At 37.8% G+C, this 18,896-nt stretch overlaps 1 protein-coding gene across 10 annotated transcripts in view; it reads right to left on the bottom strand.

Moving 5' to 3' along the window:
* ppip5k2 (diphosphoinositol pentakisphosphate kinase 2) overlaps positions 1-18,896 on the bottom strand; it is a 273,516-nt gene that overhangs the window by 75,868 nt on the left and 178,752 nt on the right. For all 10 annotated transcript variants that reach the window (XM_051929861.1, XM_051929854.1, XM_051929852.1 and 7 more), the window contains exons 18-21: positions 16,219-16,360; positions 8,683-8,906; positions 8,066-8,193; positions 2,784-2,898 (exon numbers count right to left, since the gene is read on the bottom strand). In XM_051929861.1, the coding sequence (XP_051785821.1) occupies positions 2,784-2,898; positions 8,066-8,193; positions 8,683-8,906; positions 16,219-16,360 (609 nt within the window). The remainder of the gene's footprint in view (positions 1-2,783; positions 2,899-8,065; positions 8,194-8,682; positions 8,907-16,218; positions 16,361-18,896) is intronic.

The following is an 18,896-nucleotide window of genomic DNA, read 5'->3' as shown; positions in this document are numbered from 1 at the left end:
TTTTATTCCATACTTGTTGCCAGCCTGCCCAGTCCTATGCATGTTTGCCAGGCTTACCTCACCTGGGGACAAACTCACATGGAAAGATTCATAGACCCCTACATTTTAAAACATAACTCACCCCCTAATCCTGTCTTGTACTATACCCAAAGGATAAGTCCAACCTAAATGTTACTCTGCCTTTATGATCAGGATACTTATGTTTCCTTCCTGAACATTTCTCAGTTACTTTCTGATTAAATTGAGTCATTTCACTAAGCCTGTCAAAATATTTAGCCTCATACTATTATCTATATTAGCGTTTCCCAACCTTTGTCTGTAGTGGCACACTTTTTGCAACCAAAATCATCCCAAGGCACATCACTATTTTACTAACCACAAACACATATATAAAGTATATCTCATACACTTGCTCAACTGCTAGAAGGGGAGGGACTGCCGGAGAAGCTGAAGAAAAGGAGCTTTCAGATCAGTGTTCACAGACATGGCACTTAGCGAGCACTTTAGTGGCATCTCCAAGCTGCTTCACCATTTTGCCCACCTCTCTCTGTGAGGCTCGTTAGTGAACTCATATCCAGTGCATATGGTCCCTAGCAGCCCGGAGACACGTCCGAAGTGCTTTAACATGGTGACCGCAGAGCAGTTTTTCATGCCACCTTCTTCAGGTAGACCTATCCTCCTAGGAATTGATGCAATTACAGTACTTCTAGCAGCTTCAGAGTTACTATTTGTTATAAATAGTCAGTAACTTGGGCACCTGTGGTTGTATATACAGGCCTATCTGTAGAGCCAGTGCCTTCCTTCTAGTGGTTAAGACAATGGGGAAATCAAAAGAACTGAGTCAAGACCTTAGGAAGGAAATTGTGGATCTTCACAAGTTGGGTTTCTCCTTAGATGCCATCTCCAAAAGGTTCAATACATCACAAGTAACTGTACGAAAAGACAACAACTAAGGAACTGTTGAGCGGGCTGGAGGCATCAGTAACAAAAGTGTTATCATCCGCCATTACGTGAGCATTTCATCACCATGGCCTGAATGGTTGTCAACCAAGTAAGAAACTATTGCTAAACATTGACTTAAAAAAGCAGTTTGCAGTTAATCACTAGGACAAAGACATGGCCTTTTGGAGGATTGCTCTTTTGTCAGACAAAACAAAATATCAACCATTTTGCCTAATGACCAGTGATATGCATGGAGAATAAACAGTGAGGCACTTAATCCAAAGAACACCATCCCAACATGCAAAGCACGGGGGAAGCAGCATCATGTTGTGGGAGTGTTTTACTATGAAAGGGACAGGTACACTTTATAAAATAGATGCTATCATGAAGAAGGAGCATTATCTGAAAATTCCAAAGCAACACCCCAAGGGAACAGGACAATGATCCCAAGCATACTTCCAAAGTAGTAACAAAATAGCTTGCAGACAATAATGTGATAGTACTGGAGTGGTCATCAAAAAGCCATGGCCCAAATCTACATAAAATTTGTGGCCAGACCTGCAGAAATGTGTCTAAGCAAGAAATCCCCCAAATCTGAATCAATTATACCAGTTCTGTCAGGAGTAAAGGCAACACCACCATATACTAACTTGGTGTGTAAACGTTTGACCCACTGAAATCTGATATAGTGATTAAAAGGTGAAATAAATGTGTGTTAATCATTATTTTAGAGAAAAACTCTTATGGTGTATGAACTGTTTGGTAACATGATATATGTGAACTTGAGGCATTTTGATTTTGAAAGTTTTTAGCCAAGGCATATGTAAACCTTATGGCTTCAGCTATACATTTTATATTATATATATATATATATATATATATATATATATATATACACACACACACACACATACACATTAGTCACTTAATATATGAATGTGCATCAGTAGGTTTCAGCTAGATCTGAGAAAGGGACAACAACCTGCTTTAGTCCAATGCAGACAGATTTAGAACAGTACATTTATTTACAAATATGACAGTTAACACTTGATGTGTAGACATGAGAAAATACAAATACACTATTACTCTCGTTGTATGTGCAACATTAGGTGAGATGGGTCTGTGTCTTGTACAGTGGTGTAAAAGACAGATGTTGGGATGGTAGAGTATAGAAGACAGACAACTCTTCTGTTTGCACACTACCGCATGCCAGGTTAGGTGAGACAGCATTAGAATGCATGAAGGAGTGAATGCCACTTCTTCTTGTTTCACTATAAGTGAGACCAAGTTAATAGTAAGCACGCAATTCACTCTTCTTCAAGCACCTGTTATATGTTAGACCGAGAGTGGCATGGAATGTGTGTGTGACTTACTTACTGTACTGTTGTGTCACCATACATCACAGTAAATGAGTCTTAGGAAGAGTACCTGGAACTCTTTTCACACAGGTGGGGATAAGGATCAAGTGATCAGCAATTGTTTCCTTCTTCTTGGCATTAATGTGTGAAAATGCAAAAATATGGTACACAGTCAGACAGCAGTGACTGAGACAGACTGTGACAGGATGGGAGAACCGCTCTTGAACAATATTGGAAAAAGCACATCACCCTGGGTGCTGCATTCTTTCAGTTTTTGCACTCTTCATGCAGCCAACTCACATAAAGGTGAAATTGCATAGGTTAAATTCACATAATTTGAGTTTCTACTGCATACTTGTTTTAACAGAAAATGTCATTTAATGCAATTCATTTATCACATTACACAAACCAAAAAATTATACATTATTTTAGGAAAAAACAAAGTATAAACAGAGAAATCAAAAATGATGATTCTTAACTTACATCACATAAAGCTCCATAACGCAATATAGAAAGCAGGGAATGAACATGACTCTCACTAGTGAAATACAATCTTGTCCGAACATGTCGTTCAGGAGACATAACTCCTCTTGAATATCTAATGAGAAAAAAAAATGATAGTAAACTAAGAATTTCAAAGGTCTTGTTTAGAAATATACCTATTGATATGATGCTTTAAAACATTAATTACATATGAAAATATAAACCTGAAACTCATTTGCGTGGCTTTAAGTGTAATTTCAAAGAATGCAAAATGGAAACTGGAAATACAAAAATATAATAGAATATACACCTGCATTAATATTTTTACTGATGTCATGTAGTAGACTGCAAACTGCATTACTGAAAGATTGAATTACTGAATGATAAAAAAAATTAGTTACTGCTAAATATTTCCTAGACAGCAACAAAAACAAAACGTATTTCAAGTGAAATTAAAAATTTAATTATTTCAAATTTTAATTAAATAATATAAATGAATAAAATGAACTGGCCAGTCAAATATTTTTACTCTAACTACCCAATCTATTTCTGTATTGACACTGCCATCACTTTTGGTATGTGAAATGATAAGAGTTTCTTTGTGTAATGTCACCTTTGCCATCAAGAGTCAAATATTGTTGATGCTGGAAACAGGGGTTACTTCCTAGCTAATTATCACTGGGGTTGCATCTGCAGAAATGTTTATGCAGAAAACTGACCTCTTGATGCATTCAACAAATATATTTTACAAAGGTAATAGACAACATTTTACAACTATGATTGCCTGTTAAACACTTCTAAAAGGATACATTTCATGCGATGTGTAACTTCCAGAATACATACAATTGCACCAAACAGAAAAGTATTGATAACTCACTAGTACAGCTTATATTGAATCAATAAGGTTTTTTGTTTTTTTTTTAAATCCAAACTACCAGTGAATACAGGAAATTATTATTTTCTTCTGTAGATAACTTGGTGTAATGAGGATTAAATCGAAGTTTTTTCTTTTTATTAAAAAAGATTCTGAATATTTAACTTGATTATTAAGATGTAGCTTTTAAGTGTGTGAACAAAGGCAACTATATTATAGGTCTCATAAGGCAAAACTAGAGTTATTTTTGATTTTTTTTTTTTAATTGAAAGGCAGAAATTCCTGAAAAACAGGCAATTATCTTAATGACATCAGACTATCACTGACAGCGGGGGATGGGTGGAGAGCCTACAGAGGCTAAACAGTTAATGAAGACAAGGTTTAGCCACATATGCATGAGATTTCAATGTTGTTTGTCTATGTTGCAATAAAACCACAATTCACTCAAATGCAATAATGGTATTTTTACATACCCAAGGATGTCTTCTTTATAAGTTTCCCTGTTCTCTGCTCTCATTAGCAAAATATGCAACTGTCACATGTTTATATGCCAAAGCGAGCTGCGTGTCACAGCTGATTGACTCCGCTTTACTCAAAGATTCCACAAATATTGAGCCACGTTCAATAATAAGCTCAGTGCCACTGTATAGCTGAGTTTCATAGCTTTCAAAAGTTGTATAGTTGTCTGATTAGTCATAGTACCTGAATTAGCTGCACAAACATGTTGTGCAAGAAATTCAGTGTGTGAGGGCACACCATAGCGCATTCTTGCGCATTACACTAGAGTTGCAAAAAGAAAACATTTTTGTTCAACGTCAAACAAGAATTTATTGATTACTGTAGGGAAATCATCATCAACAAAAAGAAAACATACGACCAAGGAAACTGTAGAAAAATTGCAGAATGCCAGTGATACAGAATACGATGACCTTGAGTCTGATTCAGATAACAGTTTTCTTCTCCATTAAGGATGGCAACACAATCGTTGACTAAGTATTGAGCTTTTCTTTTTTTGGATTGTTTCTGACAATAACACAAAATGTTTACAAAAAAGAGACTTTGTGCCAAATAATATAACTTTGAAGCGCACCGCATTCTACCTCACAGTTCAAGCATAATGGGGTTGATTACTATTACCTGTATGACAAACTTCTGCATATTCTCCCTAATTGTGTGTTAATTATCTGGCATATACTTGTTCTAAATAGCAGAACTTTAAAGCAGCACAGCAACATGCTTCACAGTTTAAGCTTAATTGGTTTGATCACTATTACTCAAACGATGGCTGCTGCACTTTCTACTTGTATGTGTGGTAGTTGTCTGGATATGCCTGTTTATCTTCTTTACCATACTGCATGCCAAAGAAGTGTGGTTAGGGTGACTGGGCACTCTAAATGGGCCCTTCTGTGAGAGATTTAGGTTTGCACGTCAAGGTCTGGTGCCTTGCCCAGGGCTACCCCAACCAAATTCCCCAACACTGGAATAAGCTGGTATGAAAATGAACGTATTTGATGTACTTAGTTTAATTCAAATGTGAAGTGCAAGTAAAAAGAAAAAAACAACAAAAAAAAAACACTAAATGTCTGTAAACAAACGGGACTTAACTGCTTGAGTTATTTTTATTTTTCCAAAAGTATTTGAATAATCTGTTCCCATTTGTATTGTTCTATTCTAATATGGTTGTATACTTTTTTCCTTACAGCAAGTCAGTGGATTAAGGAACGGCAACCTCAGACAAAGCGGCATCTTCACACCTGGGTCTAGTCCTCAATAATGAGGATCCTGCAAGTCGGATCACTCTCGGAATCACGCCACATGGACATAGTGTTGTAACTGACGCTCCCTCACAATGTAGGTAATGTGCCTTATTTGGGGGTCCATGAGCAATCGCTCAATCAAAACAAAGTCCAACCAGTGGTACCCAAGGATTCTCTGAAGAGACACAGTACCAAACGAGTCTATACCAAATCAAAGTATAGAAGAATGATACAAAATGATTAAAAAATGAGCCAGTATAGATCATTAAGTTAAAGAAAAGTTCCAAAAGGAGTCCAGTCTTTGTCTCGGGTTACTGGATAGCATCCTTTACTCACAACCACATAGCAAAACAGGAAGCACCAGGACTCTAAAGACTTGGACTTTTATCCTTTTGTAAAAAATATCGGGAGTGCCACATACCCCTTTCCAGCAACCACATGACCCCGCTCATGCTCTCCCACTCTGTCTACTGACTTCATAGGAAAAGTTACTAGAGAAATGAATATTGCTGCCAAGGTAAGTAAACACGCTCTCCACAGACAGACATGTTGCTGATGGCTGTGCGCAAGAGGTCATTAAAGGCCTGGATATTGGTTTTTAATCCAGGACACTTGCAAGCCCAGACACTCAGACTCCTCACTCAGTCTCTCGAGAGCCCCAATCAGAGCCTCCATTGACTCCATGAACATCAGAGCATTGTCGGCAGAATCAAGATCATAGCATACTCTCTTCACTAACAGATGCCCCACAACAGCTGAACCCCACGACCATGCCCAACACCCAGTCCATGCAAGTACTGAACAGAGTAGGAGCAAGAACACACCCATGATTAACCCCAGAATCAACTTGGAAAAACAAAGAGGTTCTGCCTCCACTATGCACAGCACTCACAGTTGCAGTGTACAGGCCAACCATGATATCCAGTAACTTTGAGGGGATCTTGCAAAGTCTCAGGATGTCTCACTGGGCAGCTCGATTAACTGAGTCAAATGTTTTACTATCAACAAAGGCTGCAAAGAAACTCTGTCGATATTTGCGTTTGGGCTCCATGAGAACTCTCAGCGCCAGGATGTGCCCAATGGTAGACTTCTTAGGCATAAAACCAGACTGCTCCAGTCACTGGTAGGTGAGCAAGTGATCACAGATCCTATTGAGGATGACCCTAGCAAGGACCTTACCCGGCACCGAGAACACTGTTAGCCCCGTGTAGTTGCTGCAATCCACATGATCACCCTTCCCTTTCGAGATAGGGACGACAAGCAACCATTTTCCAATCAGTTGGGATGTCCATCACCCAAACTGAAGCACAGATTGCTTGCAATGCCAGGAGGATAGCCTTACAACCAGCCTGGAGAAGTTCATCCCGCATACTAAGATCCCTGCAGGTTTCCCTACCCTCAGCTGTTTCACCACAAGTGCAATCTCAGTGAGACTGGGTGGTTCACAGCTAACTGGAGAATCAGCCTCAAGAACCGTGGACCAAGAGATATTAAACGTCCTAGCTGGAGGATCAGCTCTAACAGCTGCTCAAAGTAGCCAGCCCAATGGGTCACAACTGCAGGGTCATCCATAAGGACTGTTCCAACAGCCACCCTTACTGCAATTCTCTGTGCAACAGATTTGGATGTGCCTAATGCTTTGATTCCTCTGTAAGCAGTACATGGGTCACTAGACCATAGATGGTGTGTCACTTGCTCACAGATTCCTCTAACAAACTCCAGCTTACCTGCCCTAAAAGCCCTCTCAGCTATCTTTCTCAGTTCCGAGGACAGACCAGAGTTTCCATCAAACCATGCGCCGTGACTCCTCTCAGTGATATCCAGGGTGCCCTGCAAGATGCAACACATCCCTCTGGGAACACTGATAACACCAACACGACCCTCAGCAACCTTCAGGGTCTTGTCATGGAAAGTCTCCCATCACATTAGGATCAGCAGTCACACCCAAGTCTGTAAATTCATCACAAAAACTGTGTGCAAACTCGTTAGAAACAGCCTGATTTTGGAGTCTGGCCAGGTCCGGCCTCATTTTCCTAGTAGGTTGTAGCCAACTGCAACTACGCTGTGCCTACAGAGTAGCAAGAAGTCTGTGGTCAGAATTTACAAACTGGGCACTTTTGTAGAAACTGCAGTTTCGCAAGAGTTGCCAGCGTCTGCCAACGAGGATATGATCAATCTCCTTCACTGCACCACCAGTATTGGAGTACGATGTGGCTGAGGATGCTGGAACATGGATCCAGTGATCAGCAGCTGCTGACCTTTTTGCAAAGTCAAGGAAAATGAAGCCACTCCCACAATGGTCGCCAGACCCATGGGGACTGACACAATCCTCATAGCCAGTCCTGTCAGTGCCAGAGGCCACACTGAAGTCATTCATGACCAAAGGAGTGTCACCTTGCGGGCATCCATCAACCACTGAGCAAAGCTGCAAATAAAATGTCTCCCTCACCGAGACATCATTCACTGCAGTTGGAGCAGCCTACAGAACGTATACATACATGCATACAGAACATTCATTAGTTACATAAAATATCTGACACATCCGATAAACTGATGCCACTATAACTGAGGCCCATTGGGAAAGGAAATTTCCCAGGTGAAGCCAGGTAACACAGTTAGTAAATATGTATTTTAAATTCAGGATGTCTTACACAGGGTGCAGTTTATTAACAGTATCGTCATCTTGTGTTCTTTGTAGGTCTGAACGGATTTTTCTAATCAAGGGGGTGCAGTATCCTTTTGCAATATCCAGCTTCTCAGCCTTTGCAATACCATATTCCTACAAATAAAACATTTTAATGGTTACATCTCACACGCAATTTTAAAAGGTGTTTGTTGTTACTTAATTTCAGTACCTGAAAATAACATCAGCTAAGAAATCTAACACCATGTGATTATTTTTGTGTTTGAAAATAAACTTGTATAACTTAAAAAAAAACAAAAAAAAAAAACAGGCAGAACAATATTACTCACTATTTTGCTGTATTAATTTAAAAATAAAAATCAGAATTAGTTCCCCAAAATTATTTTTCTCTGTTTTAGCACATCAAACTGCTGATATATTTAGCTCAACTATTCGTACTTCTGTACTTTAAAACAATGTTTCATTAAGCTTTCCCGACTGTTTGTGATATCACAGTTTTCATTATTACACAGTAATTTCAAAATCCATCAGCGATACATGAAATAACCCATATACAAGATTATTTTTTATAAATTAAAACTGCATTCCTAAACAGTGTTATCTCTAATTACAGGTTTGTCTTACCTGAGGAATTACTATGTCAGCTAAAGCTTTTGAAAGTCGATATAATTCCATTGTGTGATCCAACTTTAAAGCACAGTTGTGTTGAACATCATATTTGATACAGTCATAGATGTCAGGAATTTTGCTAATATCATATCTTCCATTCTTCATTTTAAAATCCTTCTCCAGTTTTGCCCATCTTCGGAGCATAAGCTCAAGTGTTTCACTGTGATAAAGCTGAATGTCTGAATTAAAAATAGAAACACTTGAATTTAAACCAGTATTTACACCATAACCTGTGCTTATAGGTATTGCTGTATGGATTCCTGAAAGAATATCACAGGGACTCATTTCATCGACATAAGTATGCCAGATCATGAAGTAAGCAGTGACTTCCAATCTAACTTCCAAGAAGCCTTGTCACAGTGAATTTGGTTTCAATTACTTGTTTAATGAGGGCTGAACTGTTGCTCATGACCACTCCAGTGGCAATGACAACTTGTCATTTGTGAGATACAACACATATTCTGTTCATAACTAAATACCTAACAAGATTTATTCATTTTTCTTCTTATGTAGTTAGAAGAGCAGAAAGACCAGAGTGTGATCCCTCAAATGTTAAAGCAGCAGTAATGATCAAGCAAATACCTGGCAATTTCTTTTATAAAGGCACTAATGAGTTTCTGCTAAACTAAAAAAAAAGTTTTTGAGCCAGGTGACAGTAGTCAAAGTTTAAATCTAGACACATTTAGATAATTTTAAATCAGATATGCACACACAATGTACAACTTTTAGCTAGTTTAGAGCATTTGTTGCATATCCTGAAGAGATCTGAATTTTATAAATACAGTGGGGCAAAAAAGTATTTAGTCAGCCACCAATTGTGCAAGTTCTCCCACTTAAAAAGATGAGAGAGGCCTGTAATTTTCATCATAGGTATACCTCAACTATGAGAGACAAAATGAGAAATAAAATCCAGAAAATCACATTGTCTGATTTTTGAAGAATTTATTTGCAGATTATGGTGGAAAATAAGTATTTGGTCAATAACAAAAGTTCATCTCAATACTTTGTTATATACCCTTTGTTGGCAATGACAGAGTTCAAACGTTTTCTGTAAGTCTTCACAAGGTTTTCACACACTGTTGCTGGTATTTTGGCCCATTCCTCCATGCAGATCTCCTCTAGAGCAGTGATATTTTGGGGCTGTCGCTGGGCAACACGGACTTTCAACTCCCTTCAAAGATTTTCTATGGGGTTGAGATCTGGAGACTGGCTAGGCCACTCCAGGACCTTGAAATGCTTCTTACAAAGCTACTCCTTCATTACCCTGGCGGTGTGTTTGGGATCATTGTCATGCTGAAAGACCCAGCCACGTTTCATCTTCAATGCCCTTGCTGATGGAAGGAGGTTTTCACTCAAAATCTGACGATACATGGCCCCAGTCATTCTTTCCTTTACACAGATCAGTCGTCCTGGTCCCTTTGCAGAAAAACAGCCCCAAAGCATGATGTTTCCACCCCCATGCTTTACAGTAGGTATGGTGTTTTTTGGATGCAACTCAGCATTCTTTCTCCTCCAAACACGACAAGTAGAGTTTTTACCAAAAAGTTCTATTTTGGTTTCATCTGACCATATGACATTCTCCCAATCCTCTTCTGGATCATCCAAATGCTCTCTAGCAAACTTCAGACGGGCCTGCACATGTACTGGCTTAAGTAGGGGGACACGTCTGGCACTGCAGGATTTGAGTCCCTGGCGGCGTAGTGTGTTATTAATGGTAGCCTTTGTTACTTTGGTCCCAGCTCTCTGCAGGTCATTCACTAGGTCCCCCCATGTGGTTCTGGGATTTTTGCTCACCGTTCTTGTGATCATTTTGACCCCACGGGGTGAGATCTTGCGTGGAGCCCCAGATCGAGGGAGATTACCAGTGGTCTTATATGTCTTCCATTTTCTAATAATTGCTCCCACAGTTGACTTCTTCACACCAAGCTGCTTACCTATTGCAGATTCAGTCTTCCCAGCCTGGTGCATGTCTACAATTTTGTTTCTGGTGTCATTTAACAGCTCTTTGGTCTTGGCCATAGTGGAGTTTGAAGTGTGACTGTCTGAGGTTGTGGACAAGTGTCTTTTATATTGATAACGAGTTCAAACAGGTGCCATTAATACAGGTAACGAGTGGAGGACAGAGGAGCCTCTTACAGAAGAAGTTACAGGTCTGTGAGAGCCAGAAATCTTGCTTGTTTGTAGGTGACCAAATACTTATTTTCCACCATAATTTGCAAAGAAATTCTTTAAAATCAGACAATGTGATTTTTTGGATTTTTTTTTTCTCATTTTGTCTCTCATAGTTGAGGTATAGCTATGATGAAAATTACAGGCCTCTCTCATCTTTTTAAGTGGGAGAACTTTCACAATTGGTGGCTGACTAAATACTTTTTTGCCCCACTGAAGCTGTGTTCTAGTCTTTATCTGAAATGCTATTTCAATGATCTCATAATCTCCAGGATATACCTGTTGGCAAATTAAACACAACCATGCAATAATAATGTAACAATTACAGCTACTATTATACTAAAACATGCCCTTGACATTCCATGTAACATGCACGTTGACTACATTAACACTCTTGTTTTTAAAATGGACTGCTTTGTTGTATGCCTGACCATTAGAAAACCTTAGTCTCATCCATTTCGGGAGATGGACATCTGAGGCAGAGCTCCGTTAGTTTAAAAAAAAAAAAAAAAAAAAAAAGGTAAAATAATGCTGCTAACATCCTGATTTATCCAGTATTTACTGAAACCGAGGGACTTTAACTAAAGTAAATGCAAGTATGCAAGAAATGCCTGGCAGAGAATGACCTCTCTGGGGACTTAACGCAACCGAATGGGCTCCAGCTGAGAGCGAAAGTGGGAGTGAAACCGAGTCGGGCCAGAAAAACTTGTCAATTCCAGAAGGTTCACTGGAATTGAGCATGGACTTGCTGTCCCTGCTGCCAACTACCCCCACAAGTCAGCGACACCGACTACAACCGAGCTTGCTACTCTGCCTGTGGAGCATGGAGAAGACCAAAATGAACAGTACGAAATGAAGGTAACTATCACTGCAATGATTACTGCAGGGGGGACATATAGGATATAATGAAAGATATATAGGACATAACCAACACAAATGAGAAGCTGGTTCAGGATACTAAAGACTAGGAGAACCTTTGAGGCAACCTTTAAAGGCATGCTAGAAAAAATTTCAGAAAAATGCAAAGTTTGAGAATAAATGTAAAGCACATGTTGCTCAGCTTGAAGATGTTAAGCAATTATTCACAACTTCTATTGAAATAGTTGAACAATTGCCTTCTACCGCTGATAGAAAAGCAAAAGCTGCAAATTCCAAATGCAAAGTGCATGGAGACACACTAGCTGCACTTGAAGATGGCTACAGAAGGAATAATATCAGAATTGAAGGTCTCCCTGAAAATTGTGAAAGTCTAAATCCAGTGAAATTCATAGCTGAACTATTCTGTAAAATAGTTGTAGAGGACTTTAAATCAGACACCAAAACATCAGCGGCTTACCGTGTATGTGGATCGAATGCCACAAAAACTAGAAGCCTTGTTGTATGTTTTGATAAATTACAATCTAAATCAAATTTTATAACACTTTTCAGATTCTTCTTAATAAATTTTAAATGATTTCTGGACTCAAAATTAATTTGAAAAAAAGTGTGTTTTCCCCAGTGAACTCTTTAGCACACAACATTAGATTGGACACCTTCACTTTGATCATCATAGATCAGTTTAAATACCTAGGCGTAAACATAACAAGTAAACATAAAGCTCTTTTTCAACAAAATTATGCTGTCTGCATGGAAAAACTTAAGATATGCATAGATGGTCTACTACTCTCCACCTCACTTTAGCAGGAAGAATTAACATTGTCAAGCATCCCCATATACATTAACAAATCATTTTTTAAGAAATTAGATTCAATCATAACCTCATTTATTTGGAATTCAAAACCTCCAGACATCCAAAGGGTGACCCTACAACAACCTAAAACAGAAGGTGGCATGGCTCTACCTAAATTTCAGTTTTATTATTGGGCAGCAAATATACAAGCTATAAAAACCTGGACATTGACACAAATCTGTGGCGCTTCTACACGATAACCATCTCAAACTTACACAGTTTTTATTGTTTGGAAAACATACAGGATTAAATCACTTAGAGAGTTGTACATACACTCCAAGTTCAGCTTTCTATCAACGCAATTTTTCCACTATGTCCAAATCAGAAACTTTACTAAAGAAAACTGGCCCAATTTTCCTCACCTCCCACCTACAGCATTTCTTCTTCTTCTTTTGGCTGCTCCCGTTAAGGGTTGCCACAGCTACTCATCTTTTTCCATACCTTTCTGTCCTCTGCATCTTGCTCAATTACACCCAGCACCTGCATGTCCTCTCTCACCACATCCATAAACCTCCTCTTAGGCCTTCCTCTTTTCCTCTTACCTGGCAGTGGTATCCTTAACATCCTTCTCCCAATATACTCAGCATCTCTTCTCTGCACATGTCCAAACCAACGCAATCTCGCCTCTCTAACTTTGTGTCCCAACCGTCCAACTTGAGCTGACCCTCTAATGTACTCATTTCTAATCCTATCCATCCTCGTCACACCCAGTGCAAATCTTAGCATGTTTAACTCTGCTACCTCCAGCTCTGTCTCCTGCTTTCTGGTCAGTGCCACAGTCTCCAACCCGTATAACATAGCTGGTCTCACTATCGTCCTGTAGACCTTCCCTTTCACTCTTGCTAATACCCGTCTGTCACAAATTACTCCTGACACTTATCTTAACCCATTCCACCCTGCCTGCACTCTCTTCTACCTCTCTTCCACAATCCCCATTACTCTGTACTGTTGATCCCAAGTATTTAAACTCATCCACCTTCAGTATACCTACAGTATTTCTATTCCCGAAGAAATATTGATCACTCTTGAGGACTCCAACAGCATCTCTATAATAAATAGAAATATTTTGAAGTTTCTTCCTTTCAAAGATATTTCCAGAGTACAGTGGGAAAAGGATCTCTTACTCAACATTTCAGAAAAGGAGTAGAAGGCAGCCACGCACAGAATTCATTCTAGCACCATACGTGCAAAGCACACAATTATTCAACTTCAACATCTATCTCATTTAAAACTGTCCAAAATGTTTCCAGGGCAAGATCCATCCTGCAAACCTTGCAATCAAGCTCCAGCCTCATTGTGCCACATGTTTTGGGCATGCACCAAATTAACATTTTTCTGAATAAAAATCTTTAAATGTCCATCAGACAGCCTTGATGCCACATTCACTCCTAATCCATTAACAGCTGTGTTTGGGATACTCCCAGATGGGCTTAAAGTGGAGAAGGACAAACAAACTTCAAATTGCCTTTATTACACTATTAACACAGACTTATCTTGCTCAACTGGAAGAATCCTAGCTCACCTCTTTCAAATCAGTGGATAACTCATGTTATATACTATTTGAAATTGGAAAAAATCAAATTCTCACTTAAGAGGATCTGTTCAAAACTTTTTTAAAACCTGGCAGAATCTAATCAGTAACATTTTGGAATACCCTTTCCTCTCTTTCTCTTGGGTGGGGGTTGAACTGAATTTAGTTTTGTTAAGTTTTACTTGTTTGTATGGAATGTTACTTGCTTTTAATTAATAAATTCAATAAAAAAAGACTAAAAAGAAAACCTCCTGCAAATACAACAAACAAACCAGCAACTGCAGAATGCTCATAAGTATTAAATGGGCCCCAGTTTCTACAGGGCTTACATTAGGGAGCCTTCTCTCACAACAGTACCAATACTGAGGGTGATTTTGTAAAGGACAGTGAAAACATAAAAGCTTTCCAGTACCGATCAACCGAGCATTACATGTCTGCATAGAGGTAGAGGTGGTTCATCTCCCTTTCTAACAGTTGTTCATGAATCATTTAATTTAGGCAGATAACACAGTCTAACATTAGCTACAACATTAAGTTAGCAAGCCAGGATATTGAAACTTCTATCAGGCCGAATAACTTTTCACTGATTGTATCAGAATAGTTTAAATACCTAGGAAAAATTATTACAAATAAACAAAAATCTCTTAACACAATTCTGGTCATATGACAGAAAACATCAAACAAGATGATAATAGTTCTTCCACCATCTTACATTAGCCACAGAATTATTATTGCCAAAATGCGTATCCTCCTAAAATTTTCACATTCTATTCTATCCCTTTCAGAAAATGTCTAGATACATTCACAAATCCTTCTTAAGACAATTGTAACCATACTACTTGCAGAAAGACTGATTTTGCTCATTTGGAAGAATCCTACTCCACTCTTTATAACTCAGTAGGTAGGAGATGTTCTATATTATCTGAAATTGAAGAAAATCAAATTGTGTCTATGAAGACCTAATAATACTTTTTTCAAAACTTGACAAGAATGCATCAATGTAATTTTAAAGTAATTAGGCCAGGCCTTTGCTCAAACTTTTATTTGTTGTTTTATCCAAAACAAAGAACCTTTTAGATAGGGTTGTTTAGTTACATAGTACTCTTTGTCAAGTAGGGGTTGACTGCTAAGTTTCAAGAAATGTTTTTTGTTACACTTGCAGTGTTACTGTCATTTGCTTGATAGAGTTGTGTTTTTTGTTATAAAGGGTTATGTTTAGTTTCCCAATTAAATAATTTAAAACCTCTGTAATACACTACAAATGTGTCAAAGTTACATGTTGCTGCACAATGTAATGATAATAAAACAAAATACTGGGTGAATCTTTTTTTTTTTTTTTTGTATTTTTTTTTTTAATTTTTATTGATTTTATTGTAATCATTCCACACAAATAGATGAATTTTTACAAAAAATAGGATTGAAACCAAATCAACCCCCACCACTGAGAAAGAGAGCATGGCCAACGGAGTAAAACTTAAAGCTAGTAAAAATAAATACATTGATGAGTTTAATAGGCAGATAATGATAAATGGAGAAGAAAAAGAAATGGGAAGAGAATCTGCTTCCTCAGTGCTTTAAGAGCTTATTCTAAAATATTATTGATTAGATCCTGCCAGGTTTTGAAAAAGTTTGGCACAGATCCTCTAAGTGAAAATTTGATTTTTTCCAATTTCAAATGACTTAAAAGAGGAGAGTTAGGATTCTTCCAGTTTAGCAAAATAAGTCTGCGTGCCAATAGTGTAATCACAGTCTGTTTGTCCTTCTCCACTTTAAGCCCACATGGGAGTACACCAATCCTGGGTGAATCTGAAAGATGGGGATGAGTGTACACCCCCCATCCCATGTAGATAATAGTGTGAAAATTTTTGTCTTTATGTTCACACTATACCTACAATGGTCTATTGTGTACCACTGCAAAAAGGATAGAATTTGCTCACTCATGACCAGGAATATTTTTAATAATTGAAAAAAATTAAACAGCCCTAATTAAACACATACATATCAAATAATTTAAAAGTGGCTAAACAAATAATAATCATCAAAATTATGGTATTTTGCTTACCAGTAGATTTGGGGTCCTCCATTCTTTGCCTTATTTGTGATGTCAAACTCTGAATCACTGAGTAAACTTTATCACATGTTTTTACAGGATTTTTAATCATCTGCATTGATTTAATTAAAGATGTGCTTGCAGTAGGTGCCAACTGTAAAGTAAAAAAACAACTTATATTAAGTGTGAAAAGTGAGAAATAATGCAAAGCATTTCTTCTGAACAAAGCAGACACTCTTTTAAAGTTTGCAATTATTTTATTTAATTAATTTCTGTATATTTTTGCAAACTCTTTAAACTGTACTTATAGTACATCCTTATAAGGGGAAAGAAAAACAAAATTTCAGACCATTCCTGATATACAATCTCAACAAAATTAAAATTCTTGCATACATTTTAAATAATAGATCAATGAAACCACTGCTGTCTTTAAACTTTACAGCAATATGCCAGAGTGGTCACCCTAACCAAATACAACTATTCTCACATCCATTTTGATGTACATTTTTACATTTTGCATTTTTCTGGGAATAAATTATTTAGTGGTAAGGACCAAAATTTTCACTAATAACAGCACATGCACAATATGGTACAAGGCAATTTCAAATGGAAAAAAAACTTGCAAAAAGAGTAAACAAAGCTAAAATTTTGTCTTTATACTACACAATGCTTTACAAATGTATGCTACTTATGGGTATGGCTGGGATGCTGTACACTTAGGCCTGTCGCAGTTATTACATAATTGTCTGATCTGCAACAAATCAAACCACATTATTAACTATTTTGACCTATCTCTGTAAATCATTATGGACTCAGGGATGAACTCAAGAGAAATACCACTGAAAAAACAACAAAAATAAGCTGCATTTTATAAGCTTAACATATTGGGGCTTCCTTTATATTTAAAAATTCAGATCAACTTAAACAACAACACAAATAAAGCATAAAATAAAAAAAATGGGGTAAACAGGTACCTAAACATACACATTGCTTCCTCAAGATCACATAAGCCATGGGAGCTTCAGGTTACACTATAGGTGTTTCTAAACCTGACACGAAATCTGTCATTGCTTCTTTATCCATTAACCTGAGAACTAATTTTAGAAGTCAATTTCAAAAAAACATTTTACTCCTGAAGAATTATTCTATTTTTATGAACTTAAACTCACCTTAACATTCATCACTCTAAAATAAATCTCTTTTGTTTCAATCTGTATTTTAGATTACATCAGACAAGGGGTATCATGTGACACAAAGTAGAGTATAGCTGTGTTCTAGGATTGCTCTATGACTCAACGCTGCAATTGTTCTGTTTTCACAAATGAACCTCAAACTTCTTACCAAAGCCTTAACACTAGAATTACCAAAACTTACGAAAAAACTCATAAACCCGACCCACCTTAAATCCACTTGCACCTCTCCGTCAGTGTCTTTTGTCTTGTAAATGTGTTGATAAGCCCAAGCAGCAAGCAGCCTACTACCCCATCCTCGTAGGGCTTTGGTAATTCTAGTGTTAATATACCTTCCTTGCTTGTTGGTGTTATGCATGGATTGTTCAGGTTGAAGGAATCACCCAGGTTCTTTGCATTCAACCCAGGTGAAGAAACCTCAGAGGACATCGATGGAAGCCAGCAGATAACTCTGGAGCAGTTTGTATCGAGCAATTCAATTGAAGGCCTTTTTATCGAAGCAAAATGCCATTTCTAATTGCAACCTTGAACTGGTCAATACAGAGAAGTATTTCTGAAATTCATGCTGATAGTTGAAATCAGAAATGAGTAACAGAAACTCTCCCAGATCGAGTAGTGTCTGGGGGAGAAGACAGACAAGGCAGTCAGACAAAAGGACAGCTGCTGTACAGGCTTTTAAACATTTTTAAGCGCCGCACAAGATGCAGATCACGTGACACAGCAGCAATGTTTCCCATTGTACCACTGTTTAAGAGGGGGAATAACTCATTCACTACAGCTTTATTACTGGCAAATATCAAGAAATAAAAAAATGAATGAAATGGAAATAATCTATTTAAATTGTATATCCGGTTAACCAAACCAAGGGGTGGGCAACTGAAGCAAGCAGGGTGCGGAGCCCTCTATATATAAAATTTTACTCTCTGTTCTCTGTTATATAGCTCTGGGTTGGGGTGGTGGAGAGGGGTATTTCAAATTTATATATGAATATGTCTTCTTAAAAATTTGTTATCCTTGTCCTATTTTCTAAAATCAAATTGGAAACTGATCAAAAAAAAAAGAGATTACATCAGACAAGACACTACACTTGAGCATGTACAGTAATTAGAAATGTATATTTATACTAGCTGAGTGATAAAATGTATGTTACATAAGTAAAACTAATAAAGTGCACTGACACTTATGACCTCCTCACCTCAGTAGGAAGACTTTTTATAATATTATTTAGCACTTGGTGCTTCTGAGTTTATTAAGCCATTTGTATTCCAAGAGATTAAGATTATGAAATTTTACTATAAAATTAAGTCAGATCTCTCTGTTATAAAAAAAAAAAAATCTTTGGACAAGACTTTTTCTTGTGACGAGACGTGATCTGTTGAAGTGAGAGACACTTTCACGTCCCGTGAGATGGTCAACCTTTGGAAGCAAGTCCTGTGAGACGGTGACTTTTGCAAGTCATGCCCTACTTACAACCATTGTCAAACAAGACCACAGTCATCT

Source organism: Erpetoichthys calabaricus, chromosome 7 (genome assembly GCF_900747795.2).
Source record: "Erpetoichthys calabaricus chromosome 7, fErpCal1.3, whole genome shotgun sequence".
Lineage (NCBI taxonomy): Eukaryota > Metazoa > Chordata > Cladistia > Polypteriformes > Polypteridae > Erpetoichthys > Erpetoichthys calabaricus.
The sequence above is the reverse complement of the archived record's forward strand: the minus strand, read 5'-3'. Positions and strand labels throughout refer to the sequence as shown.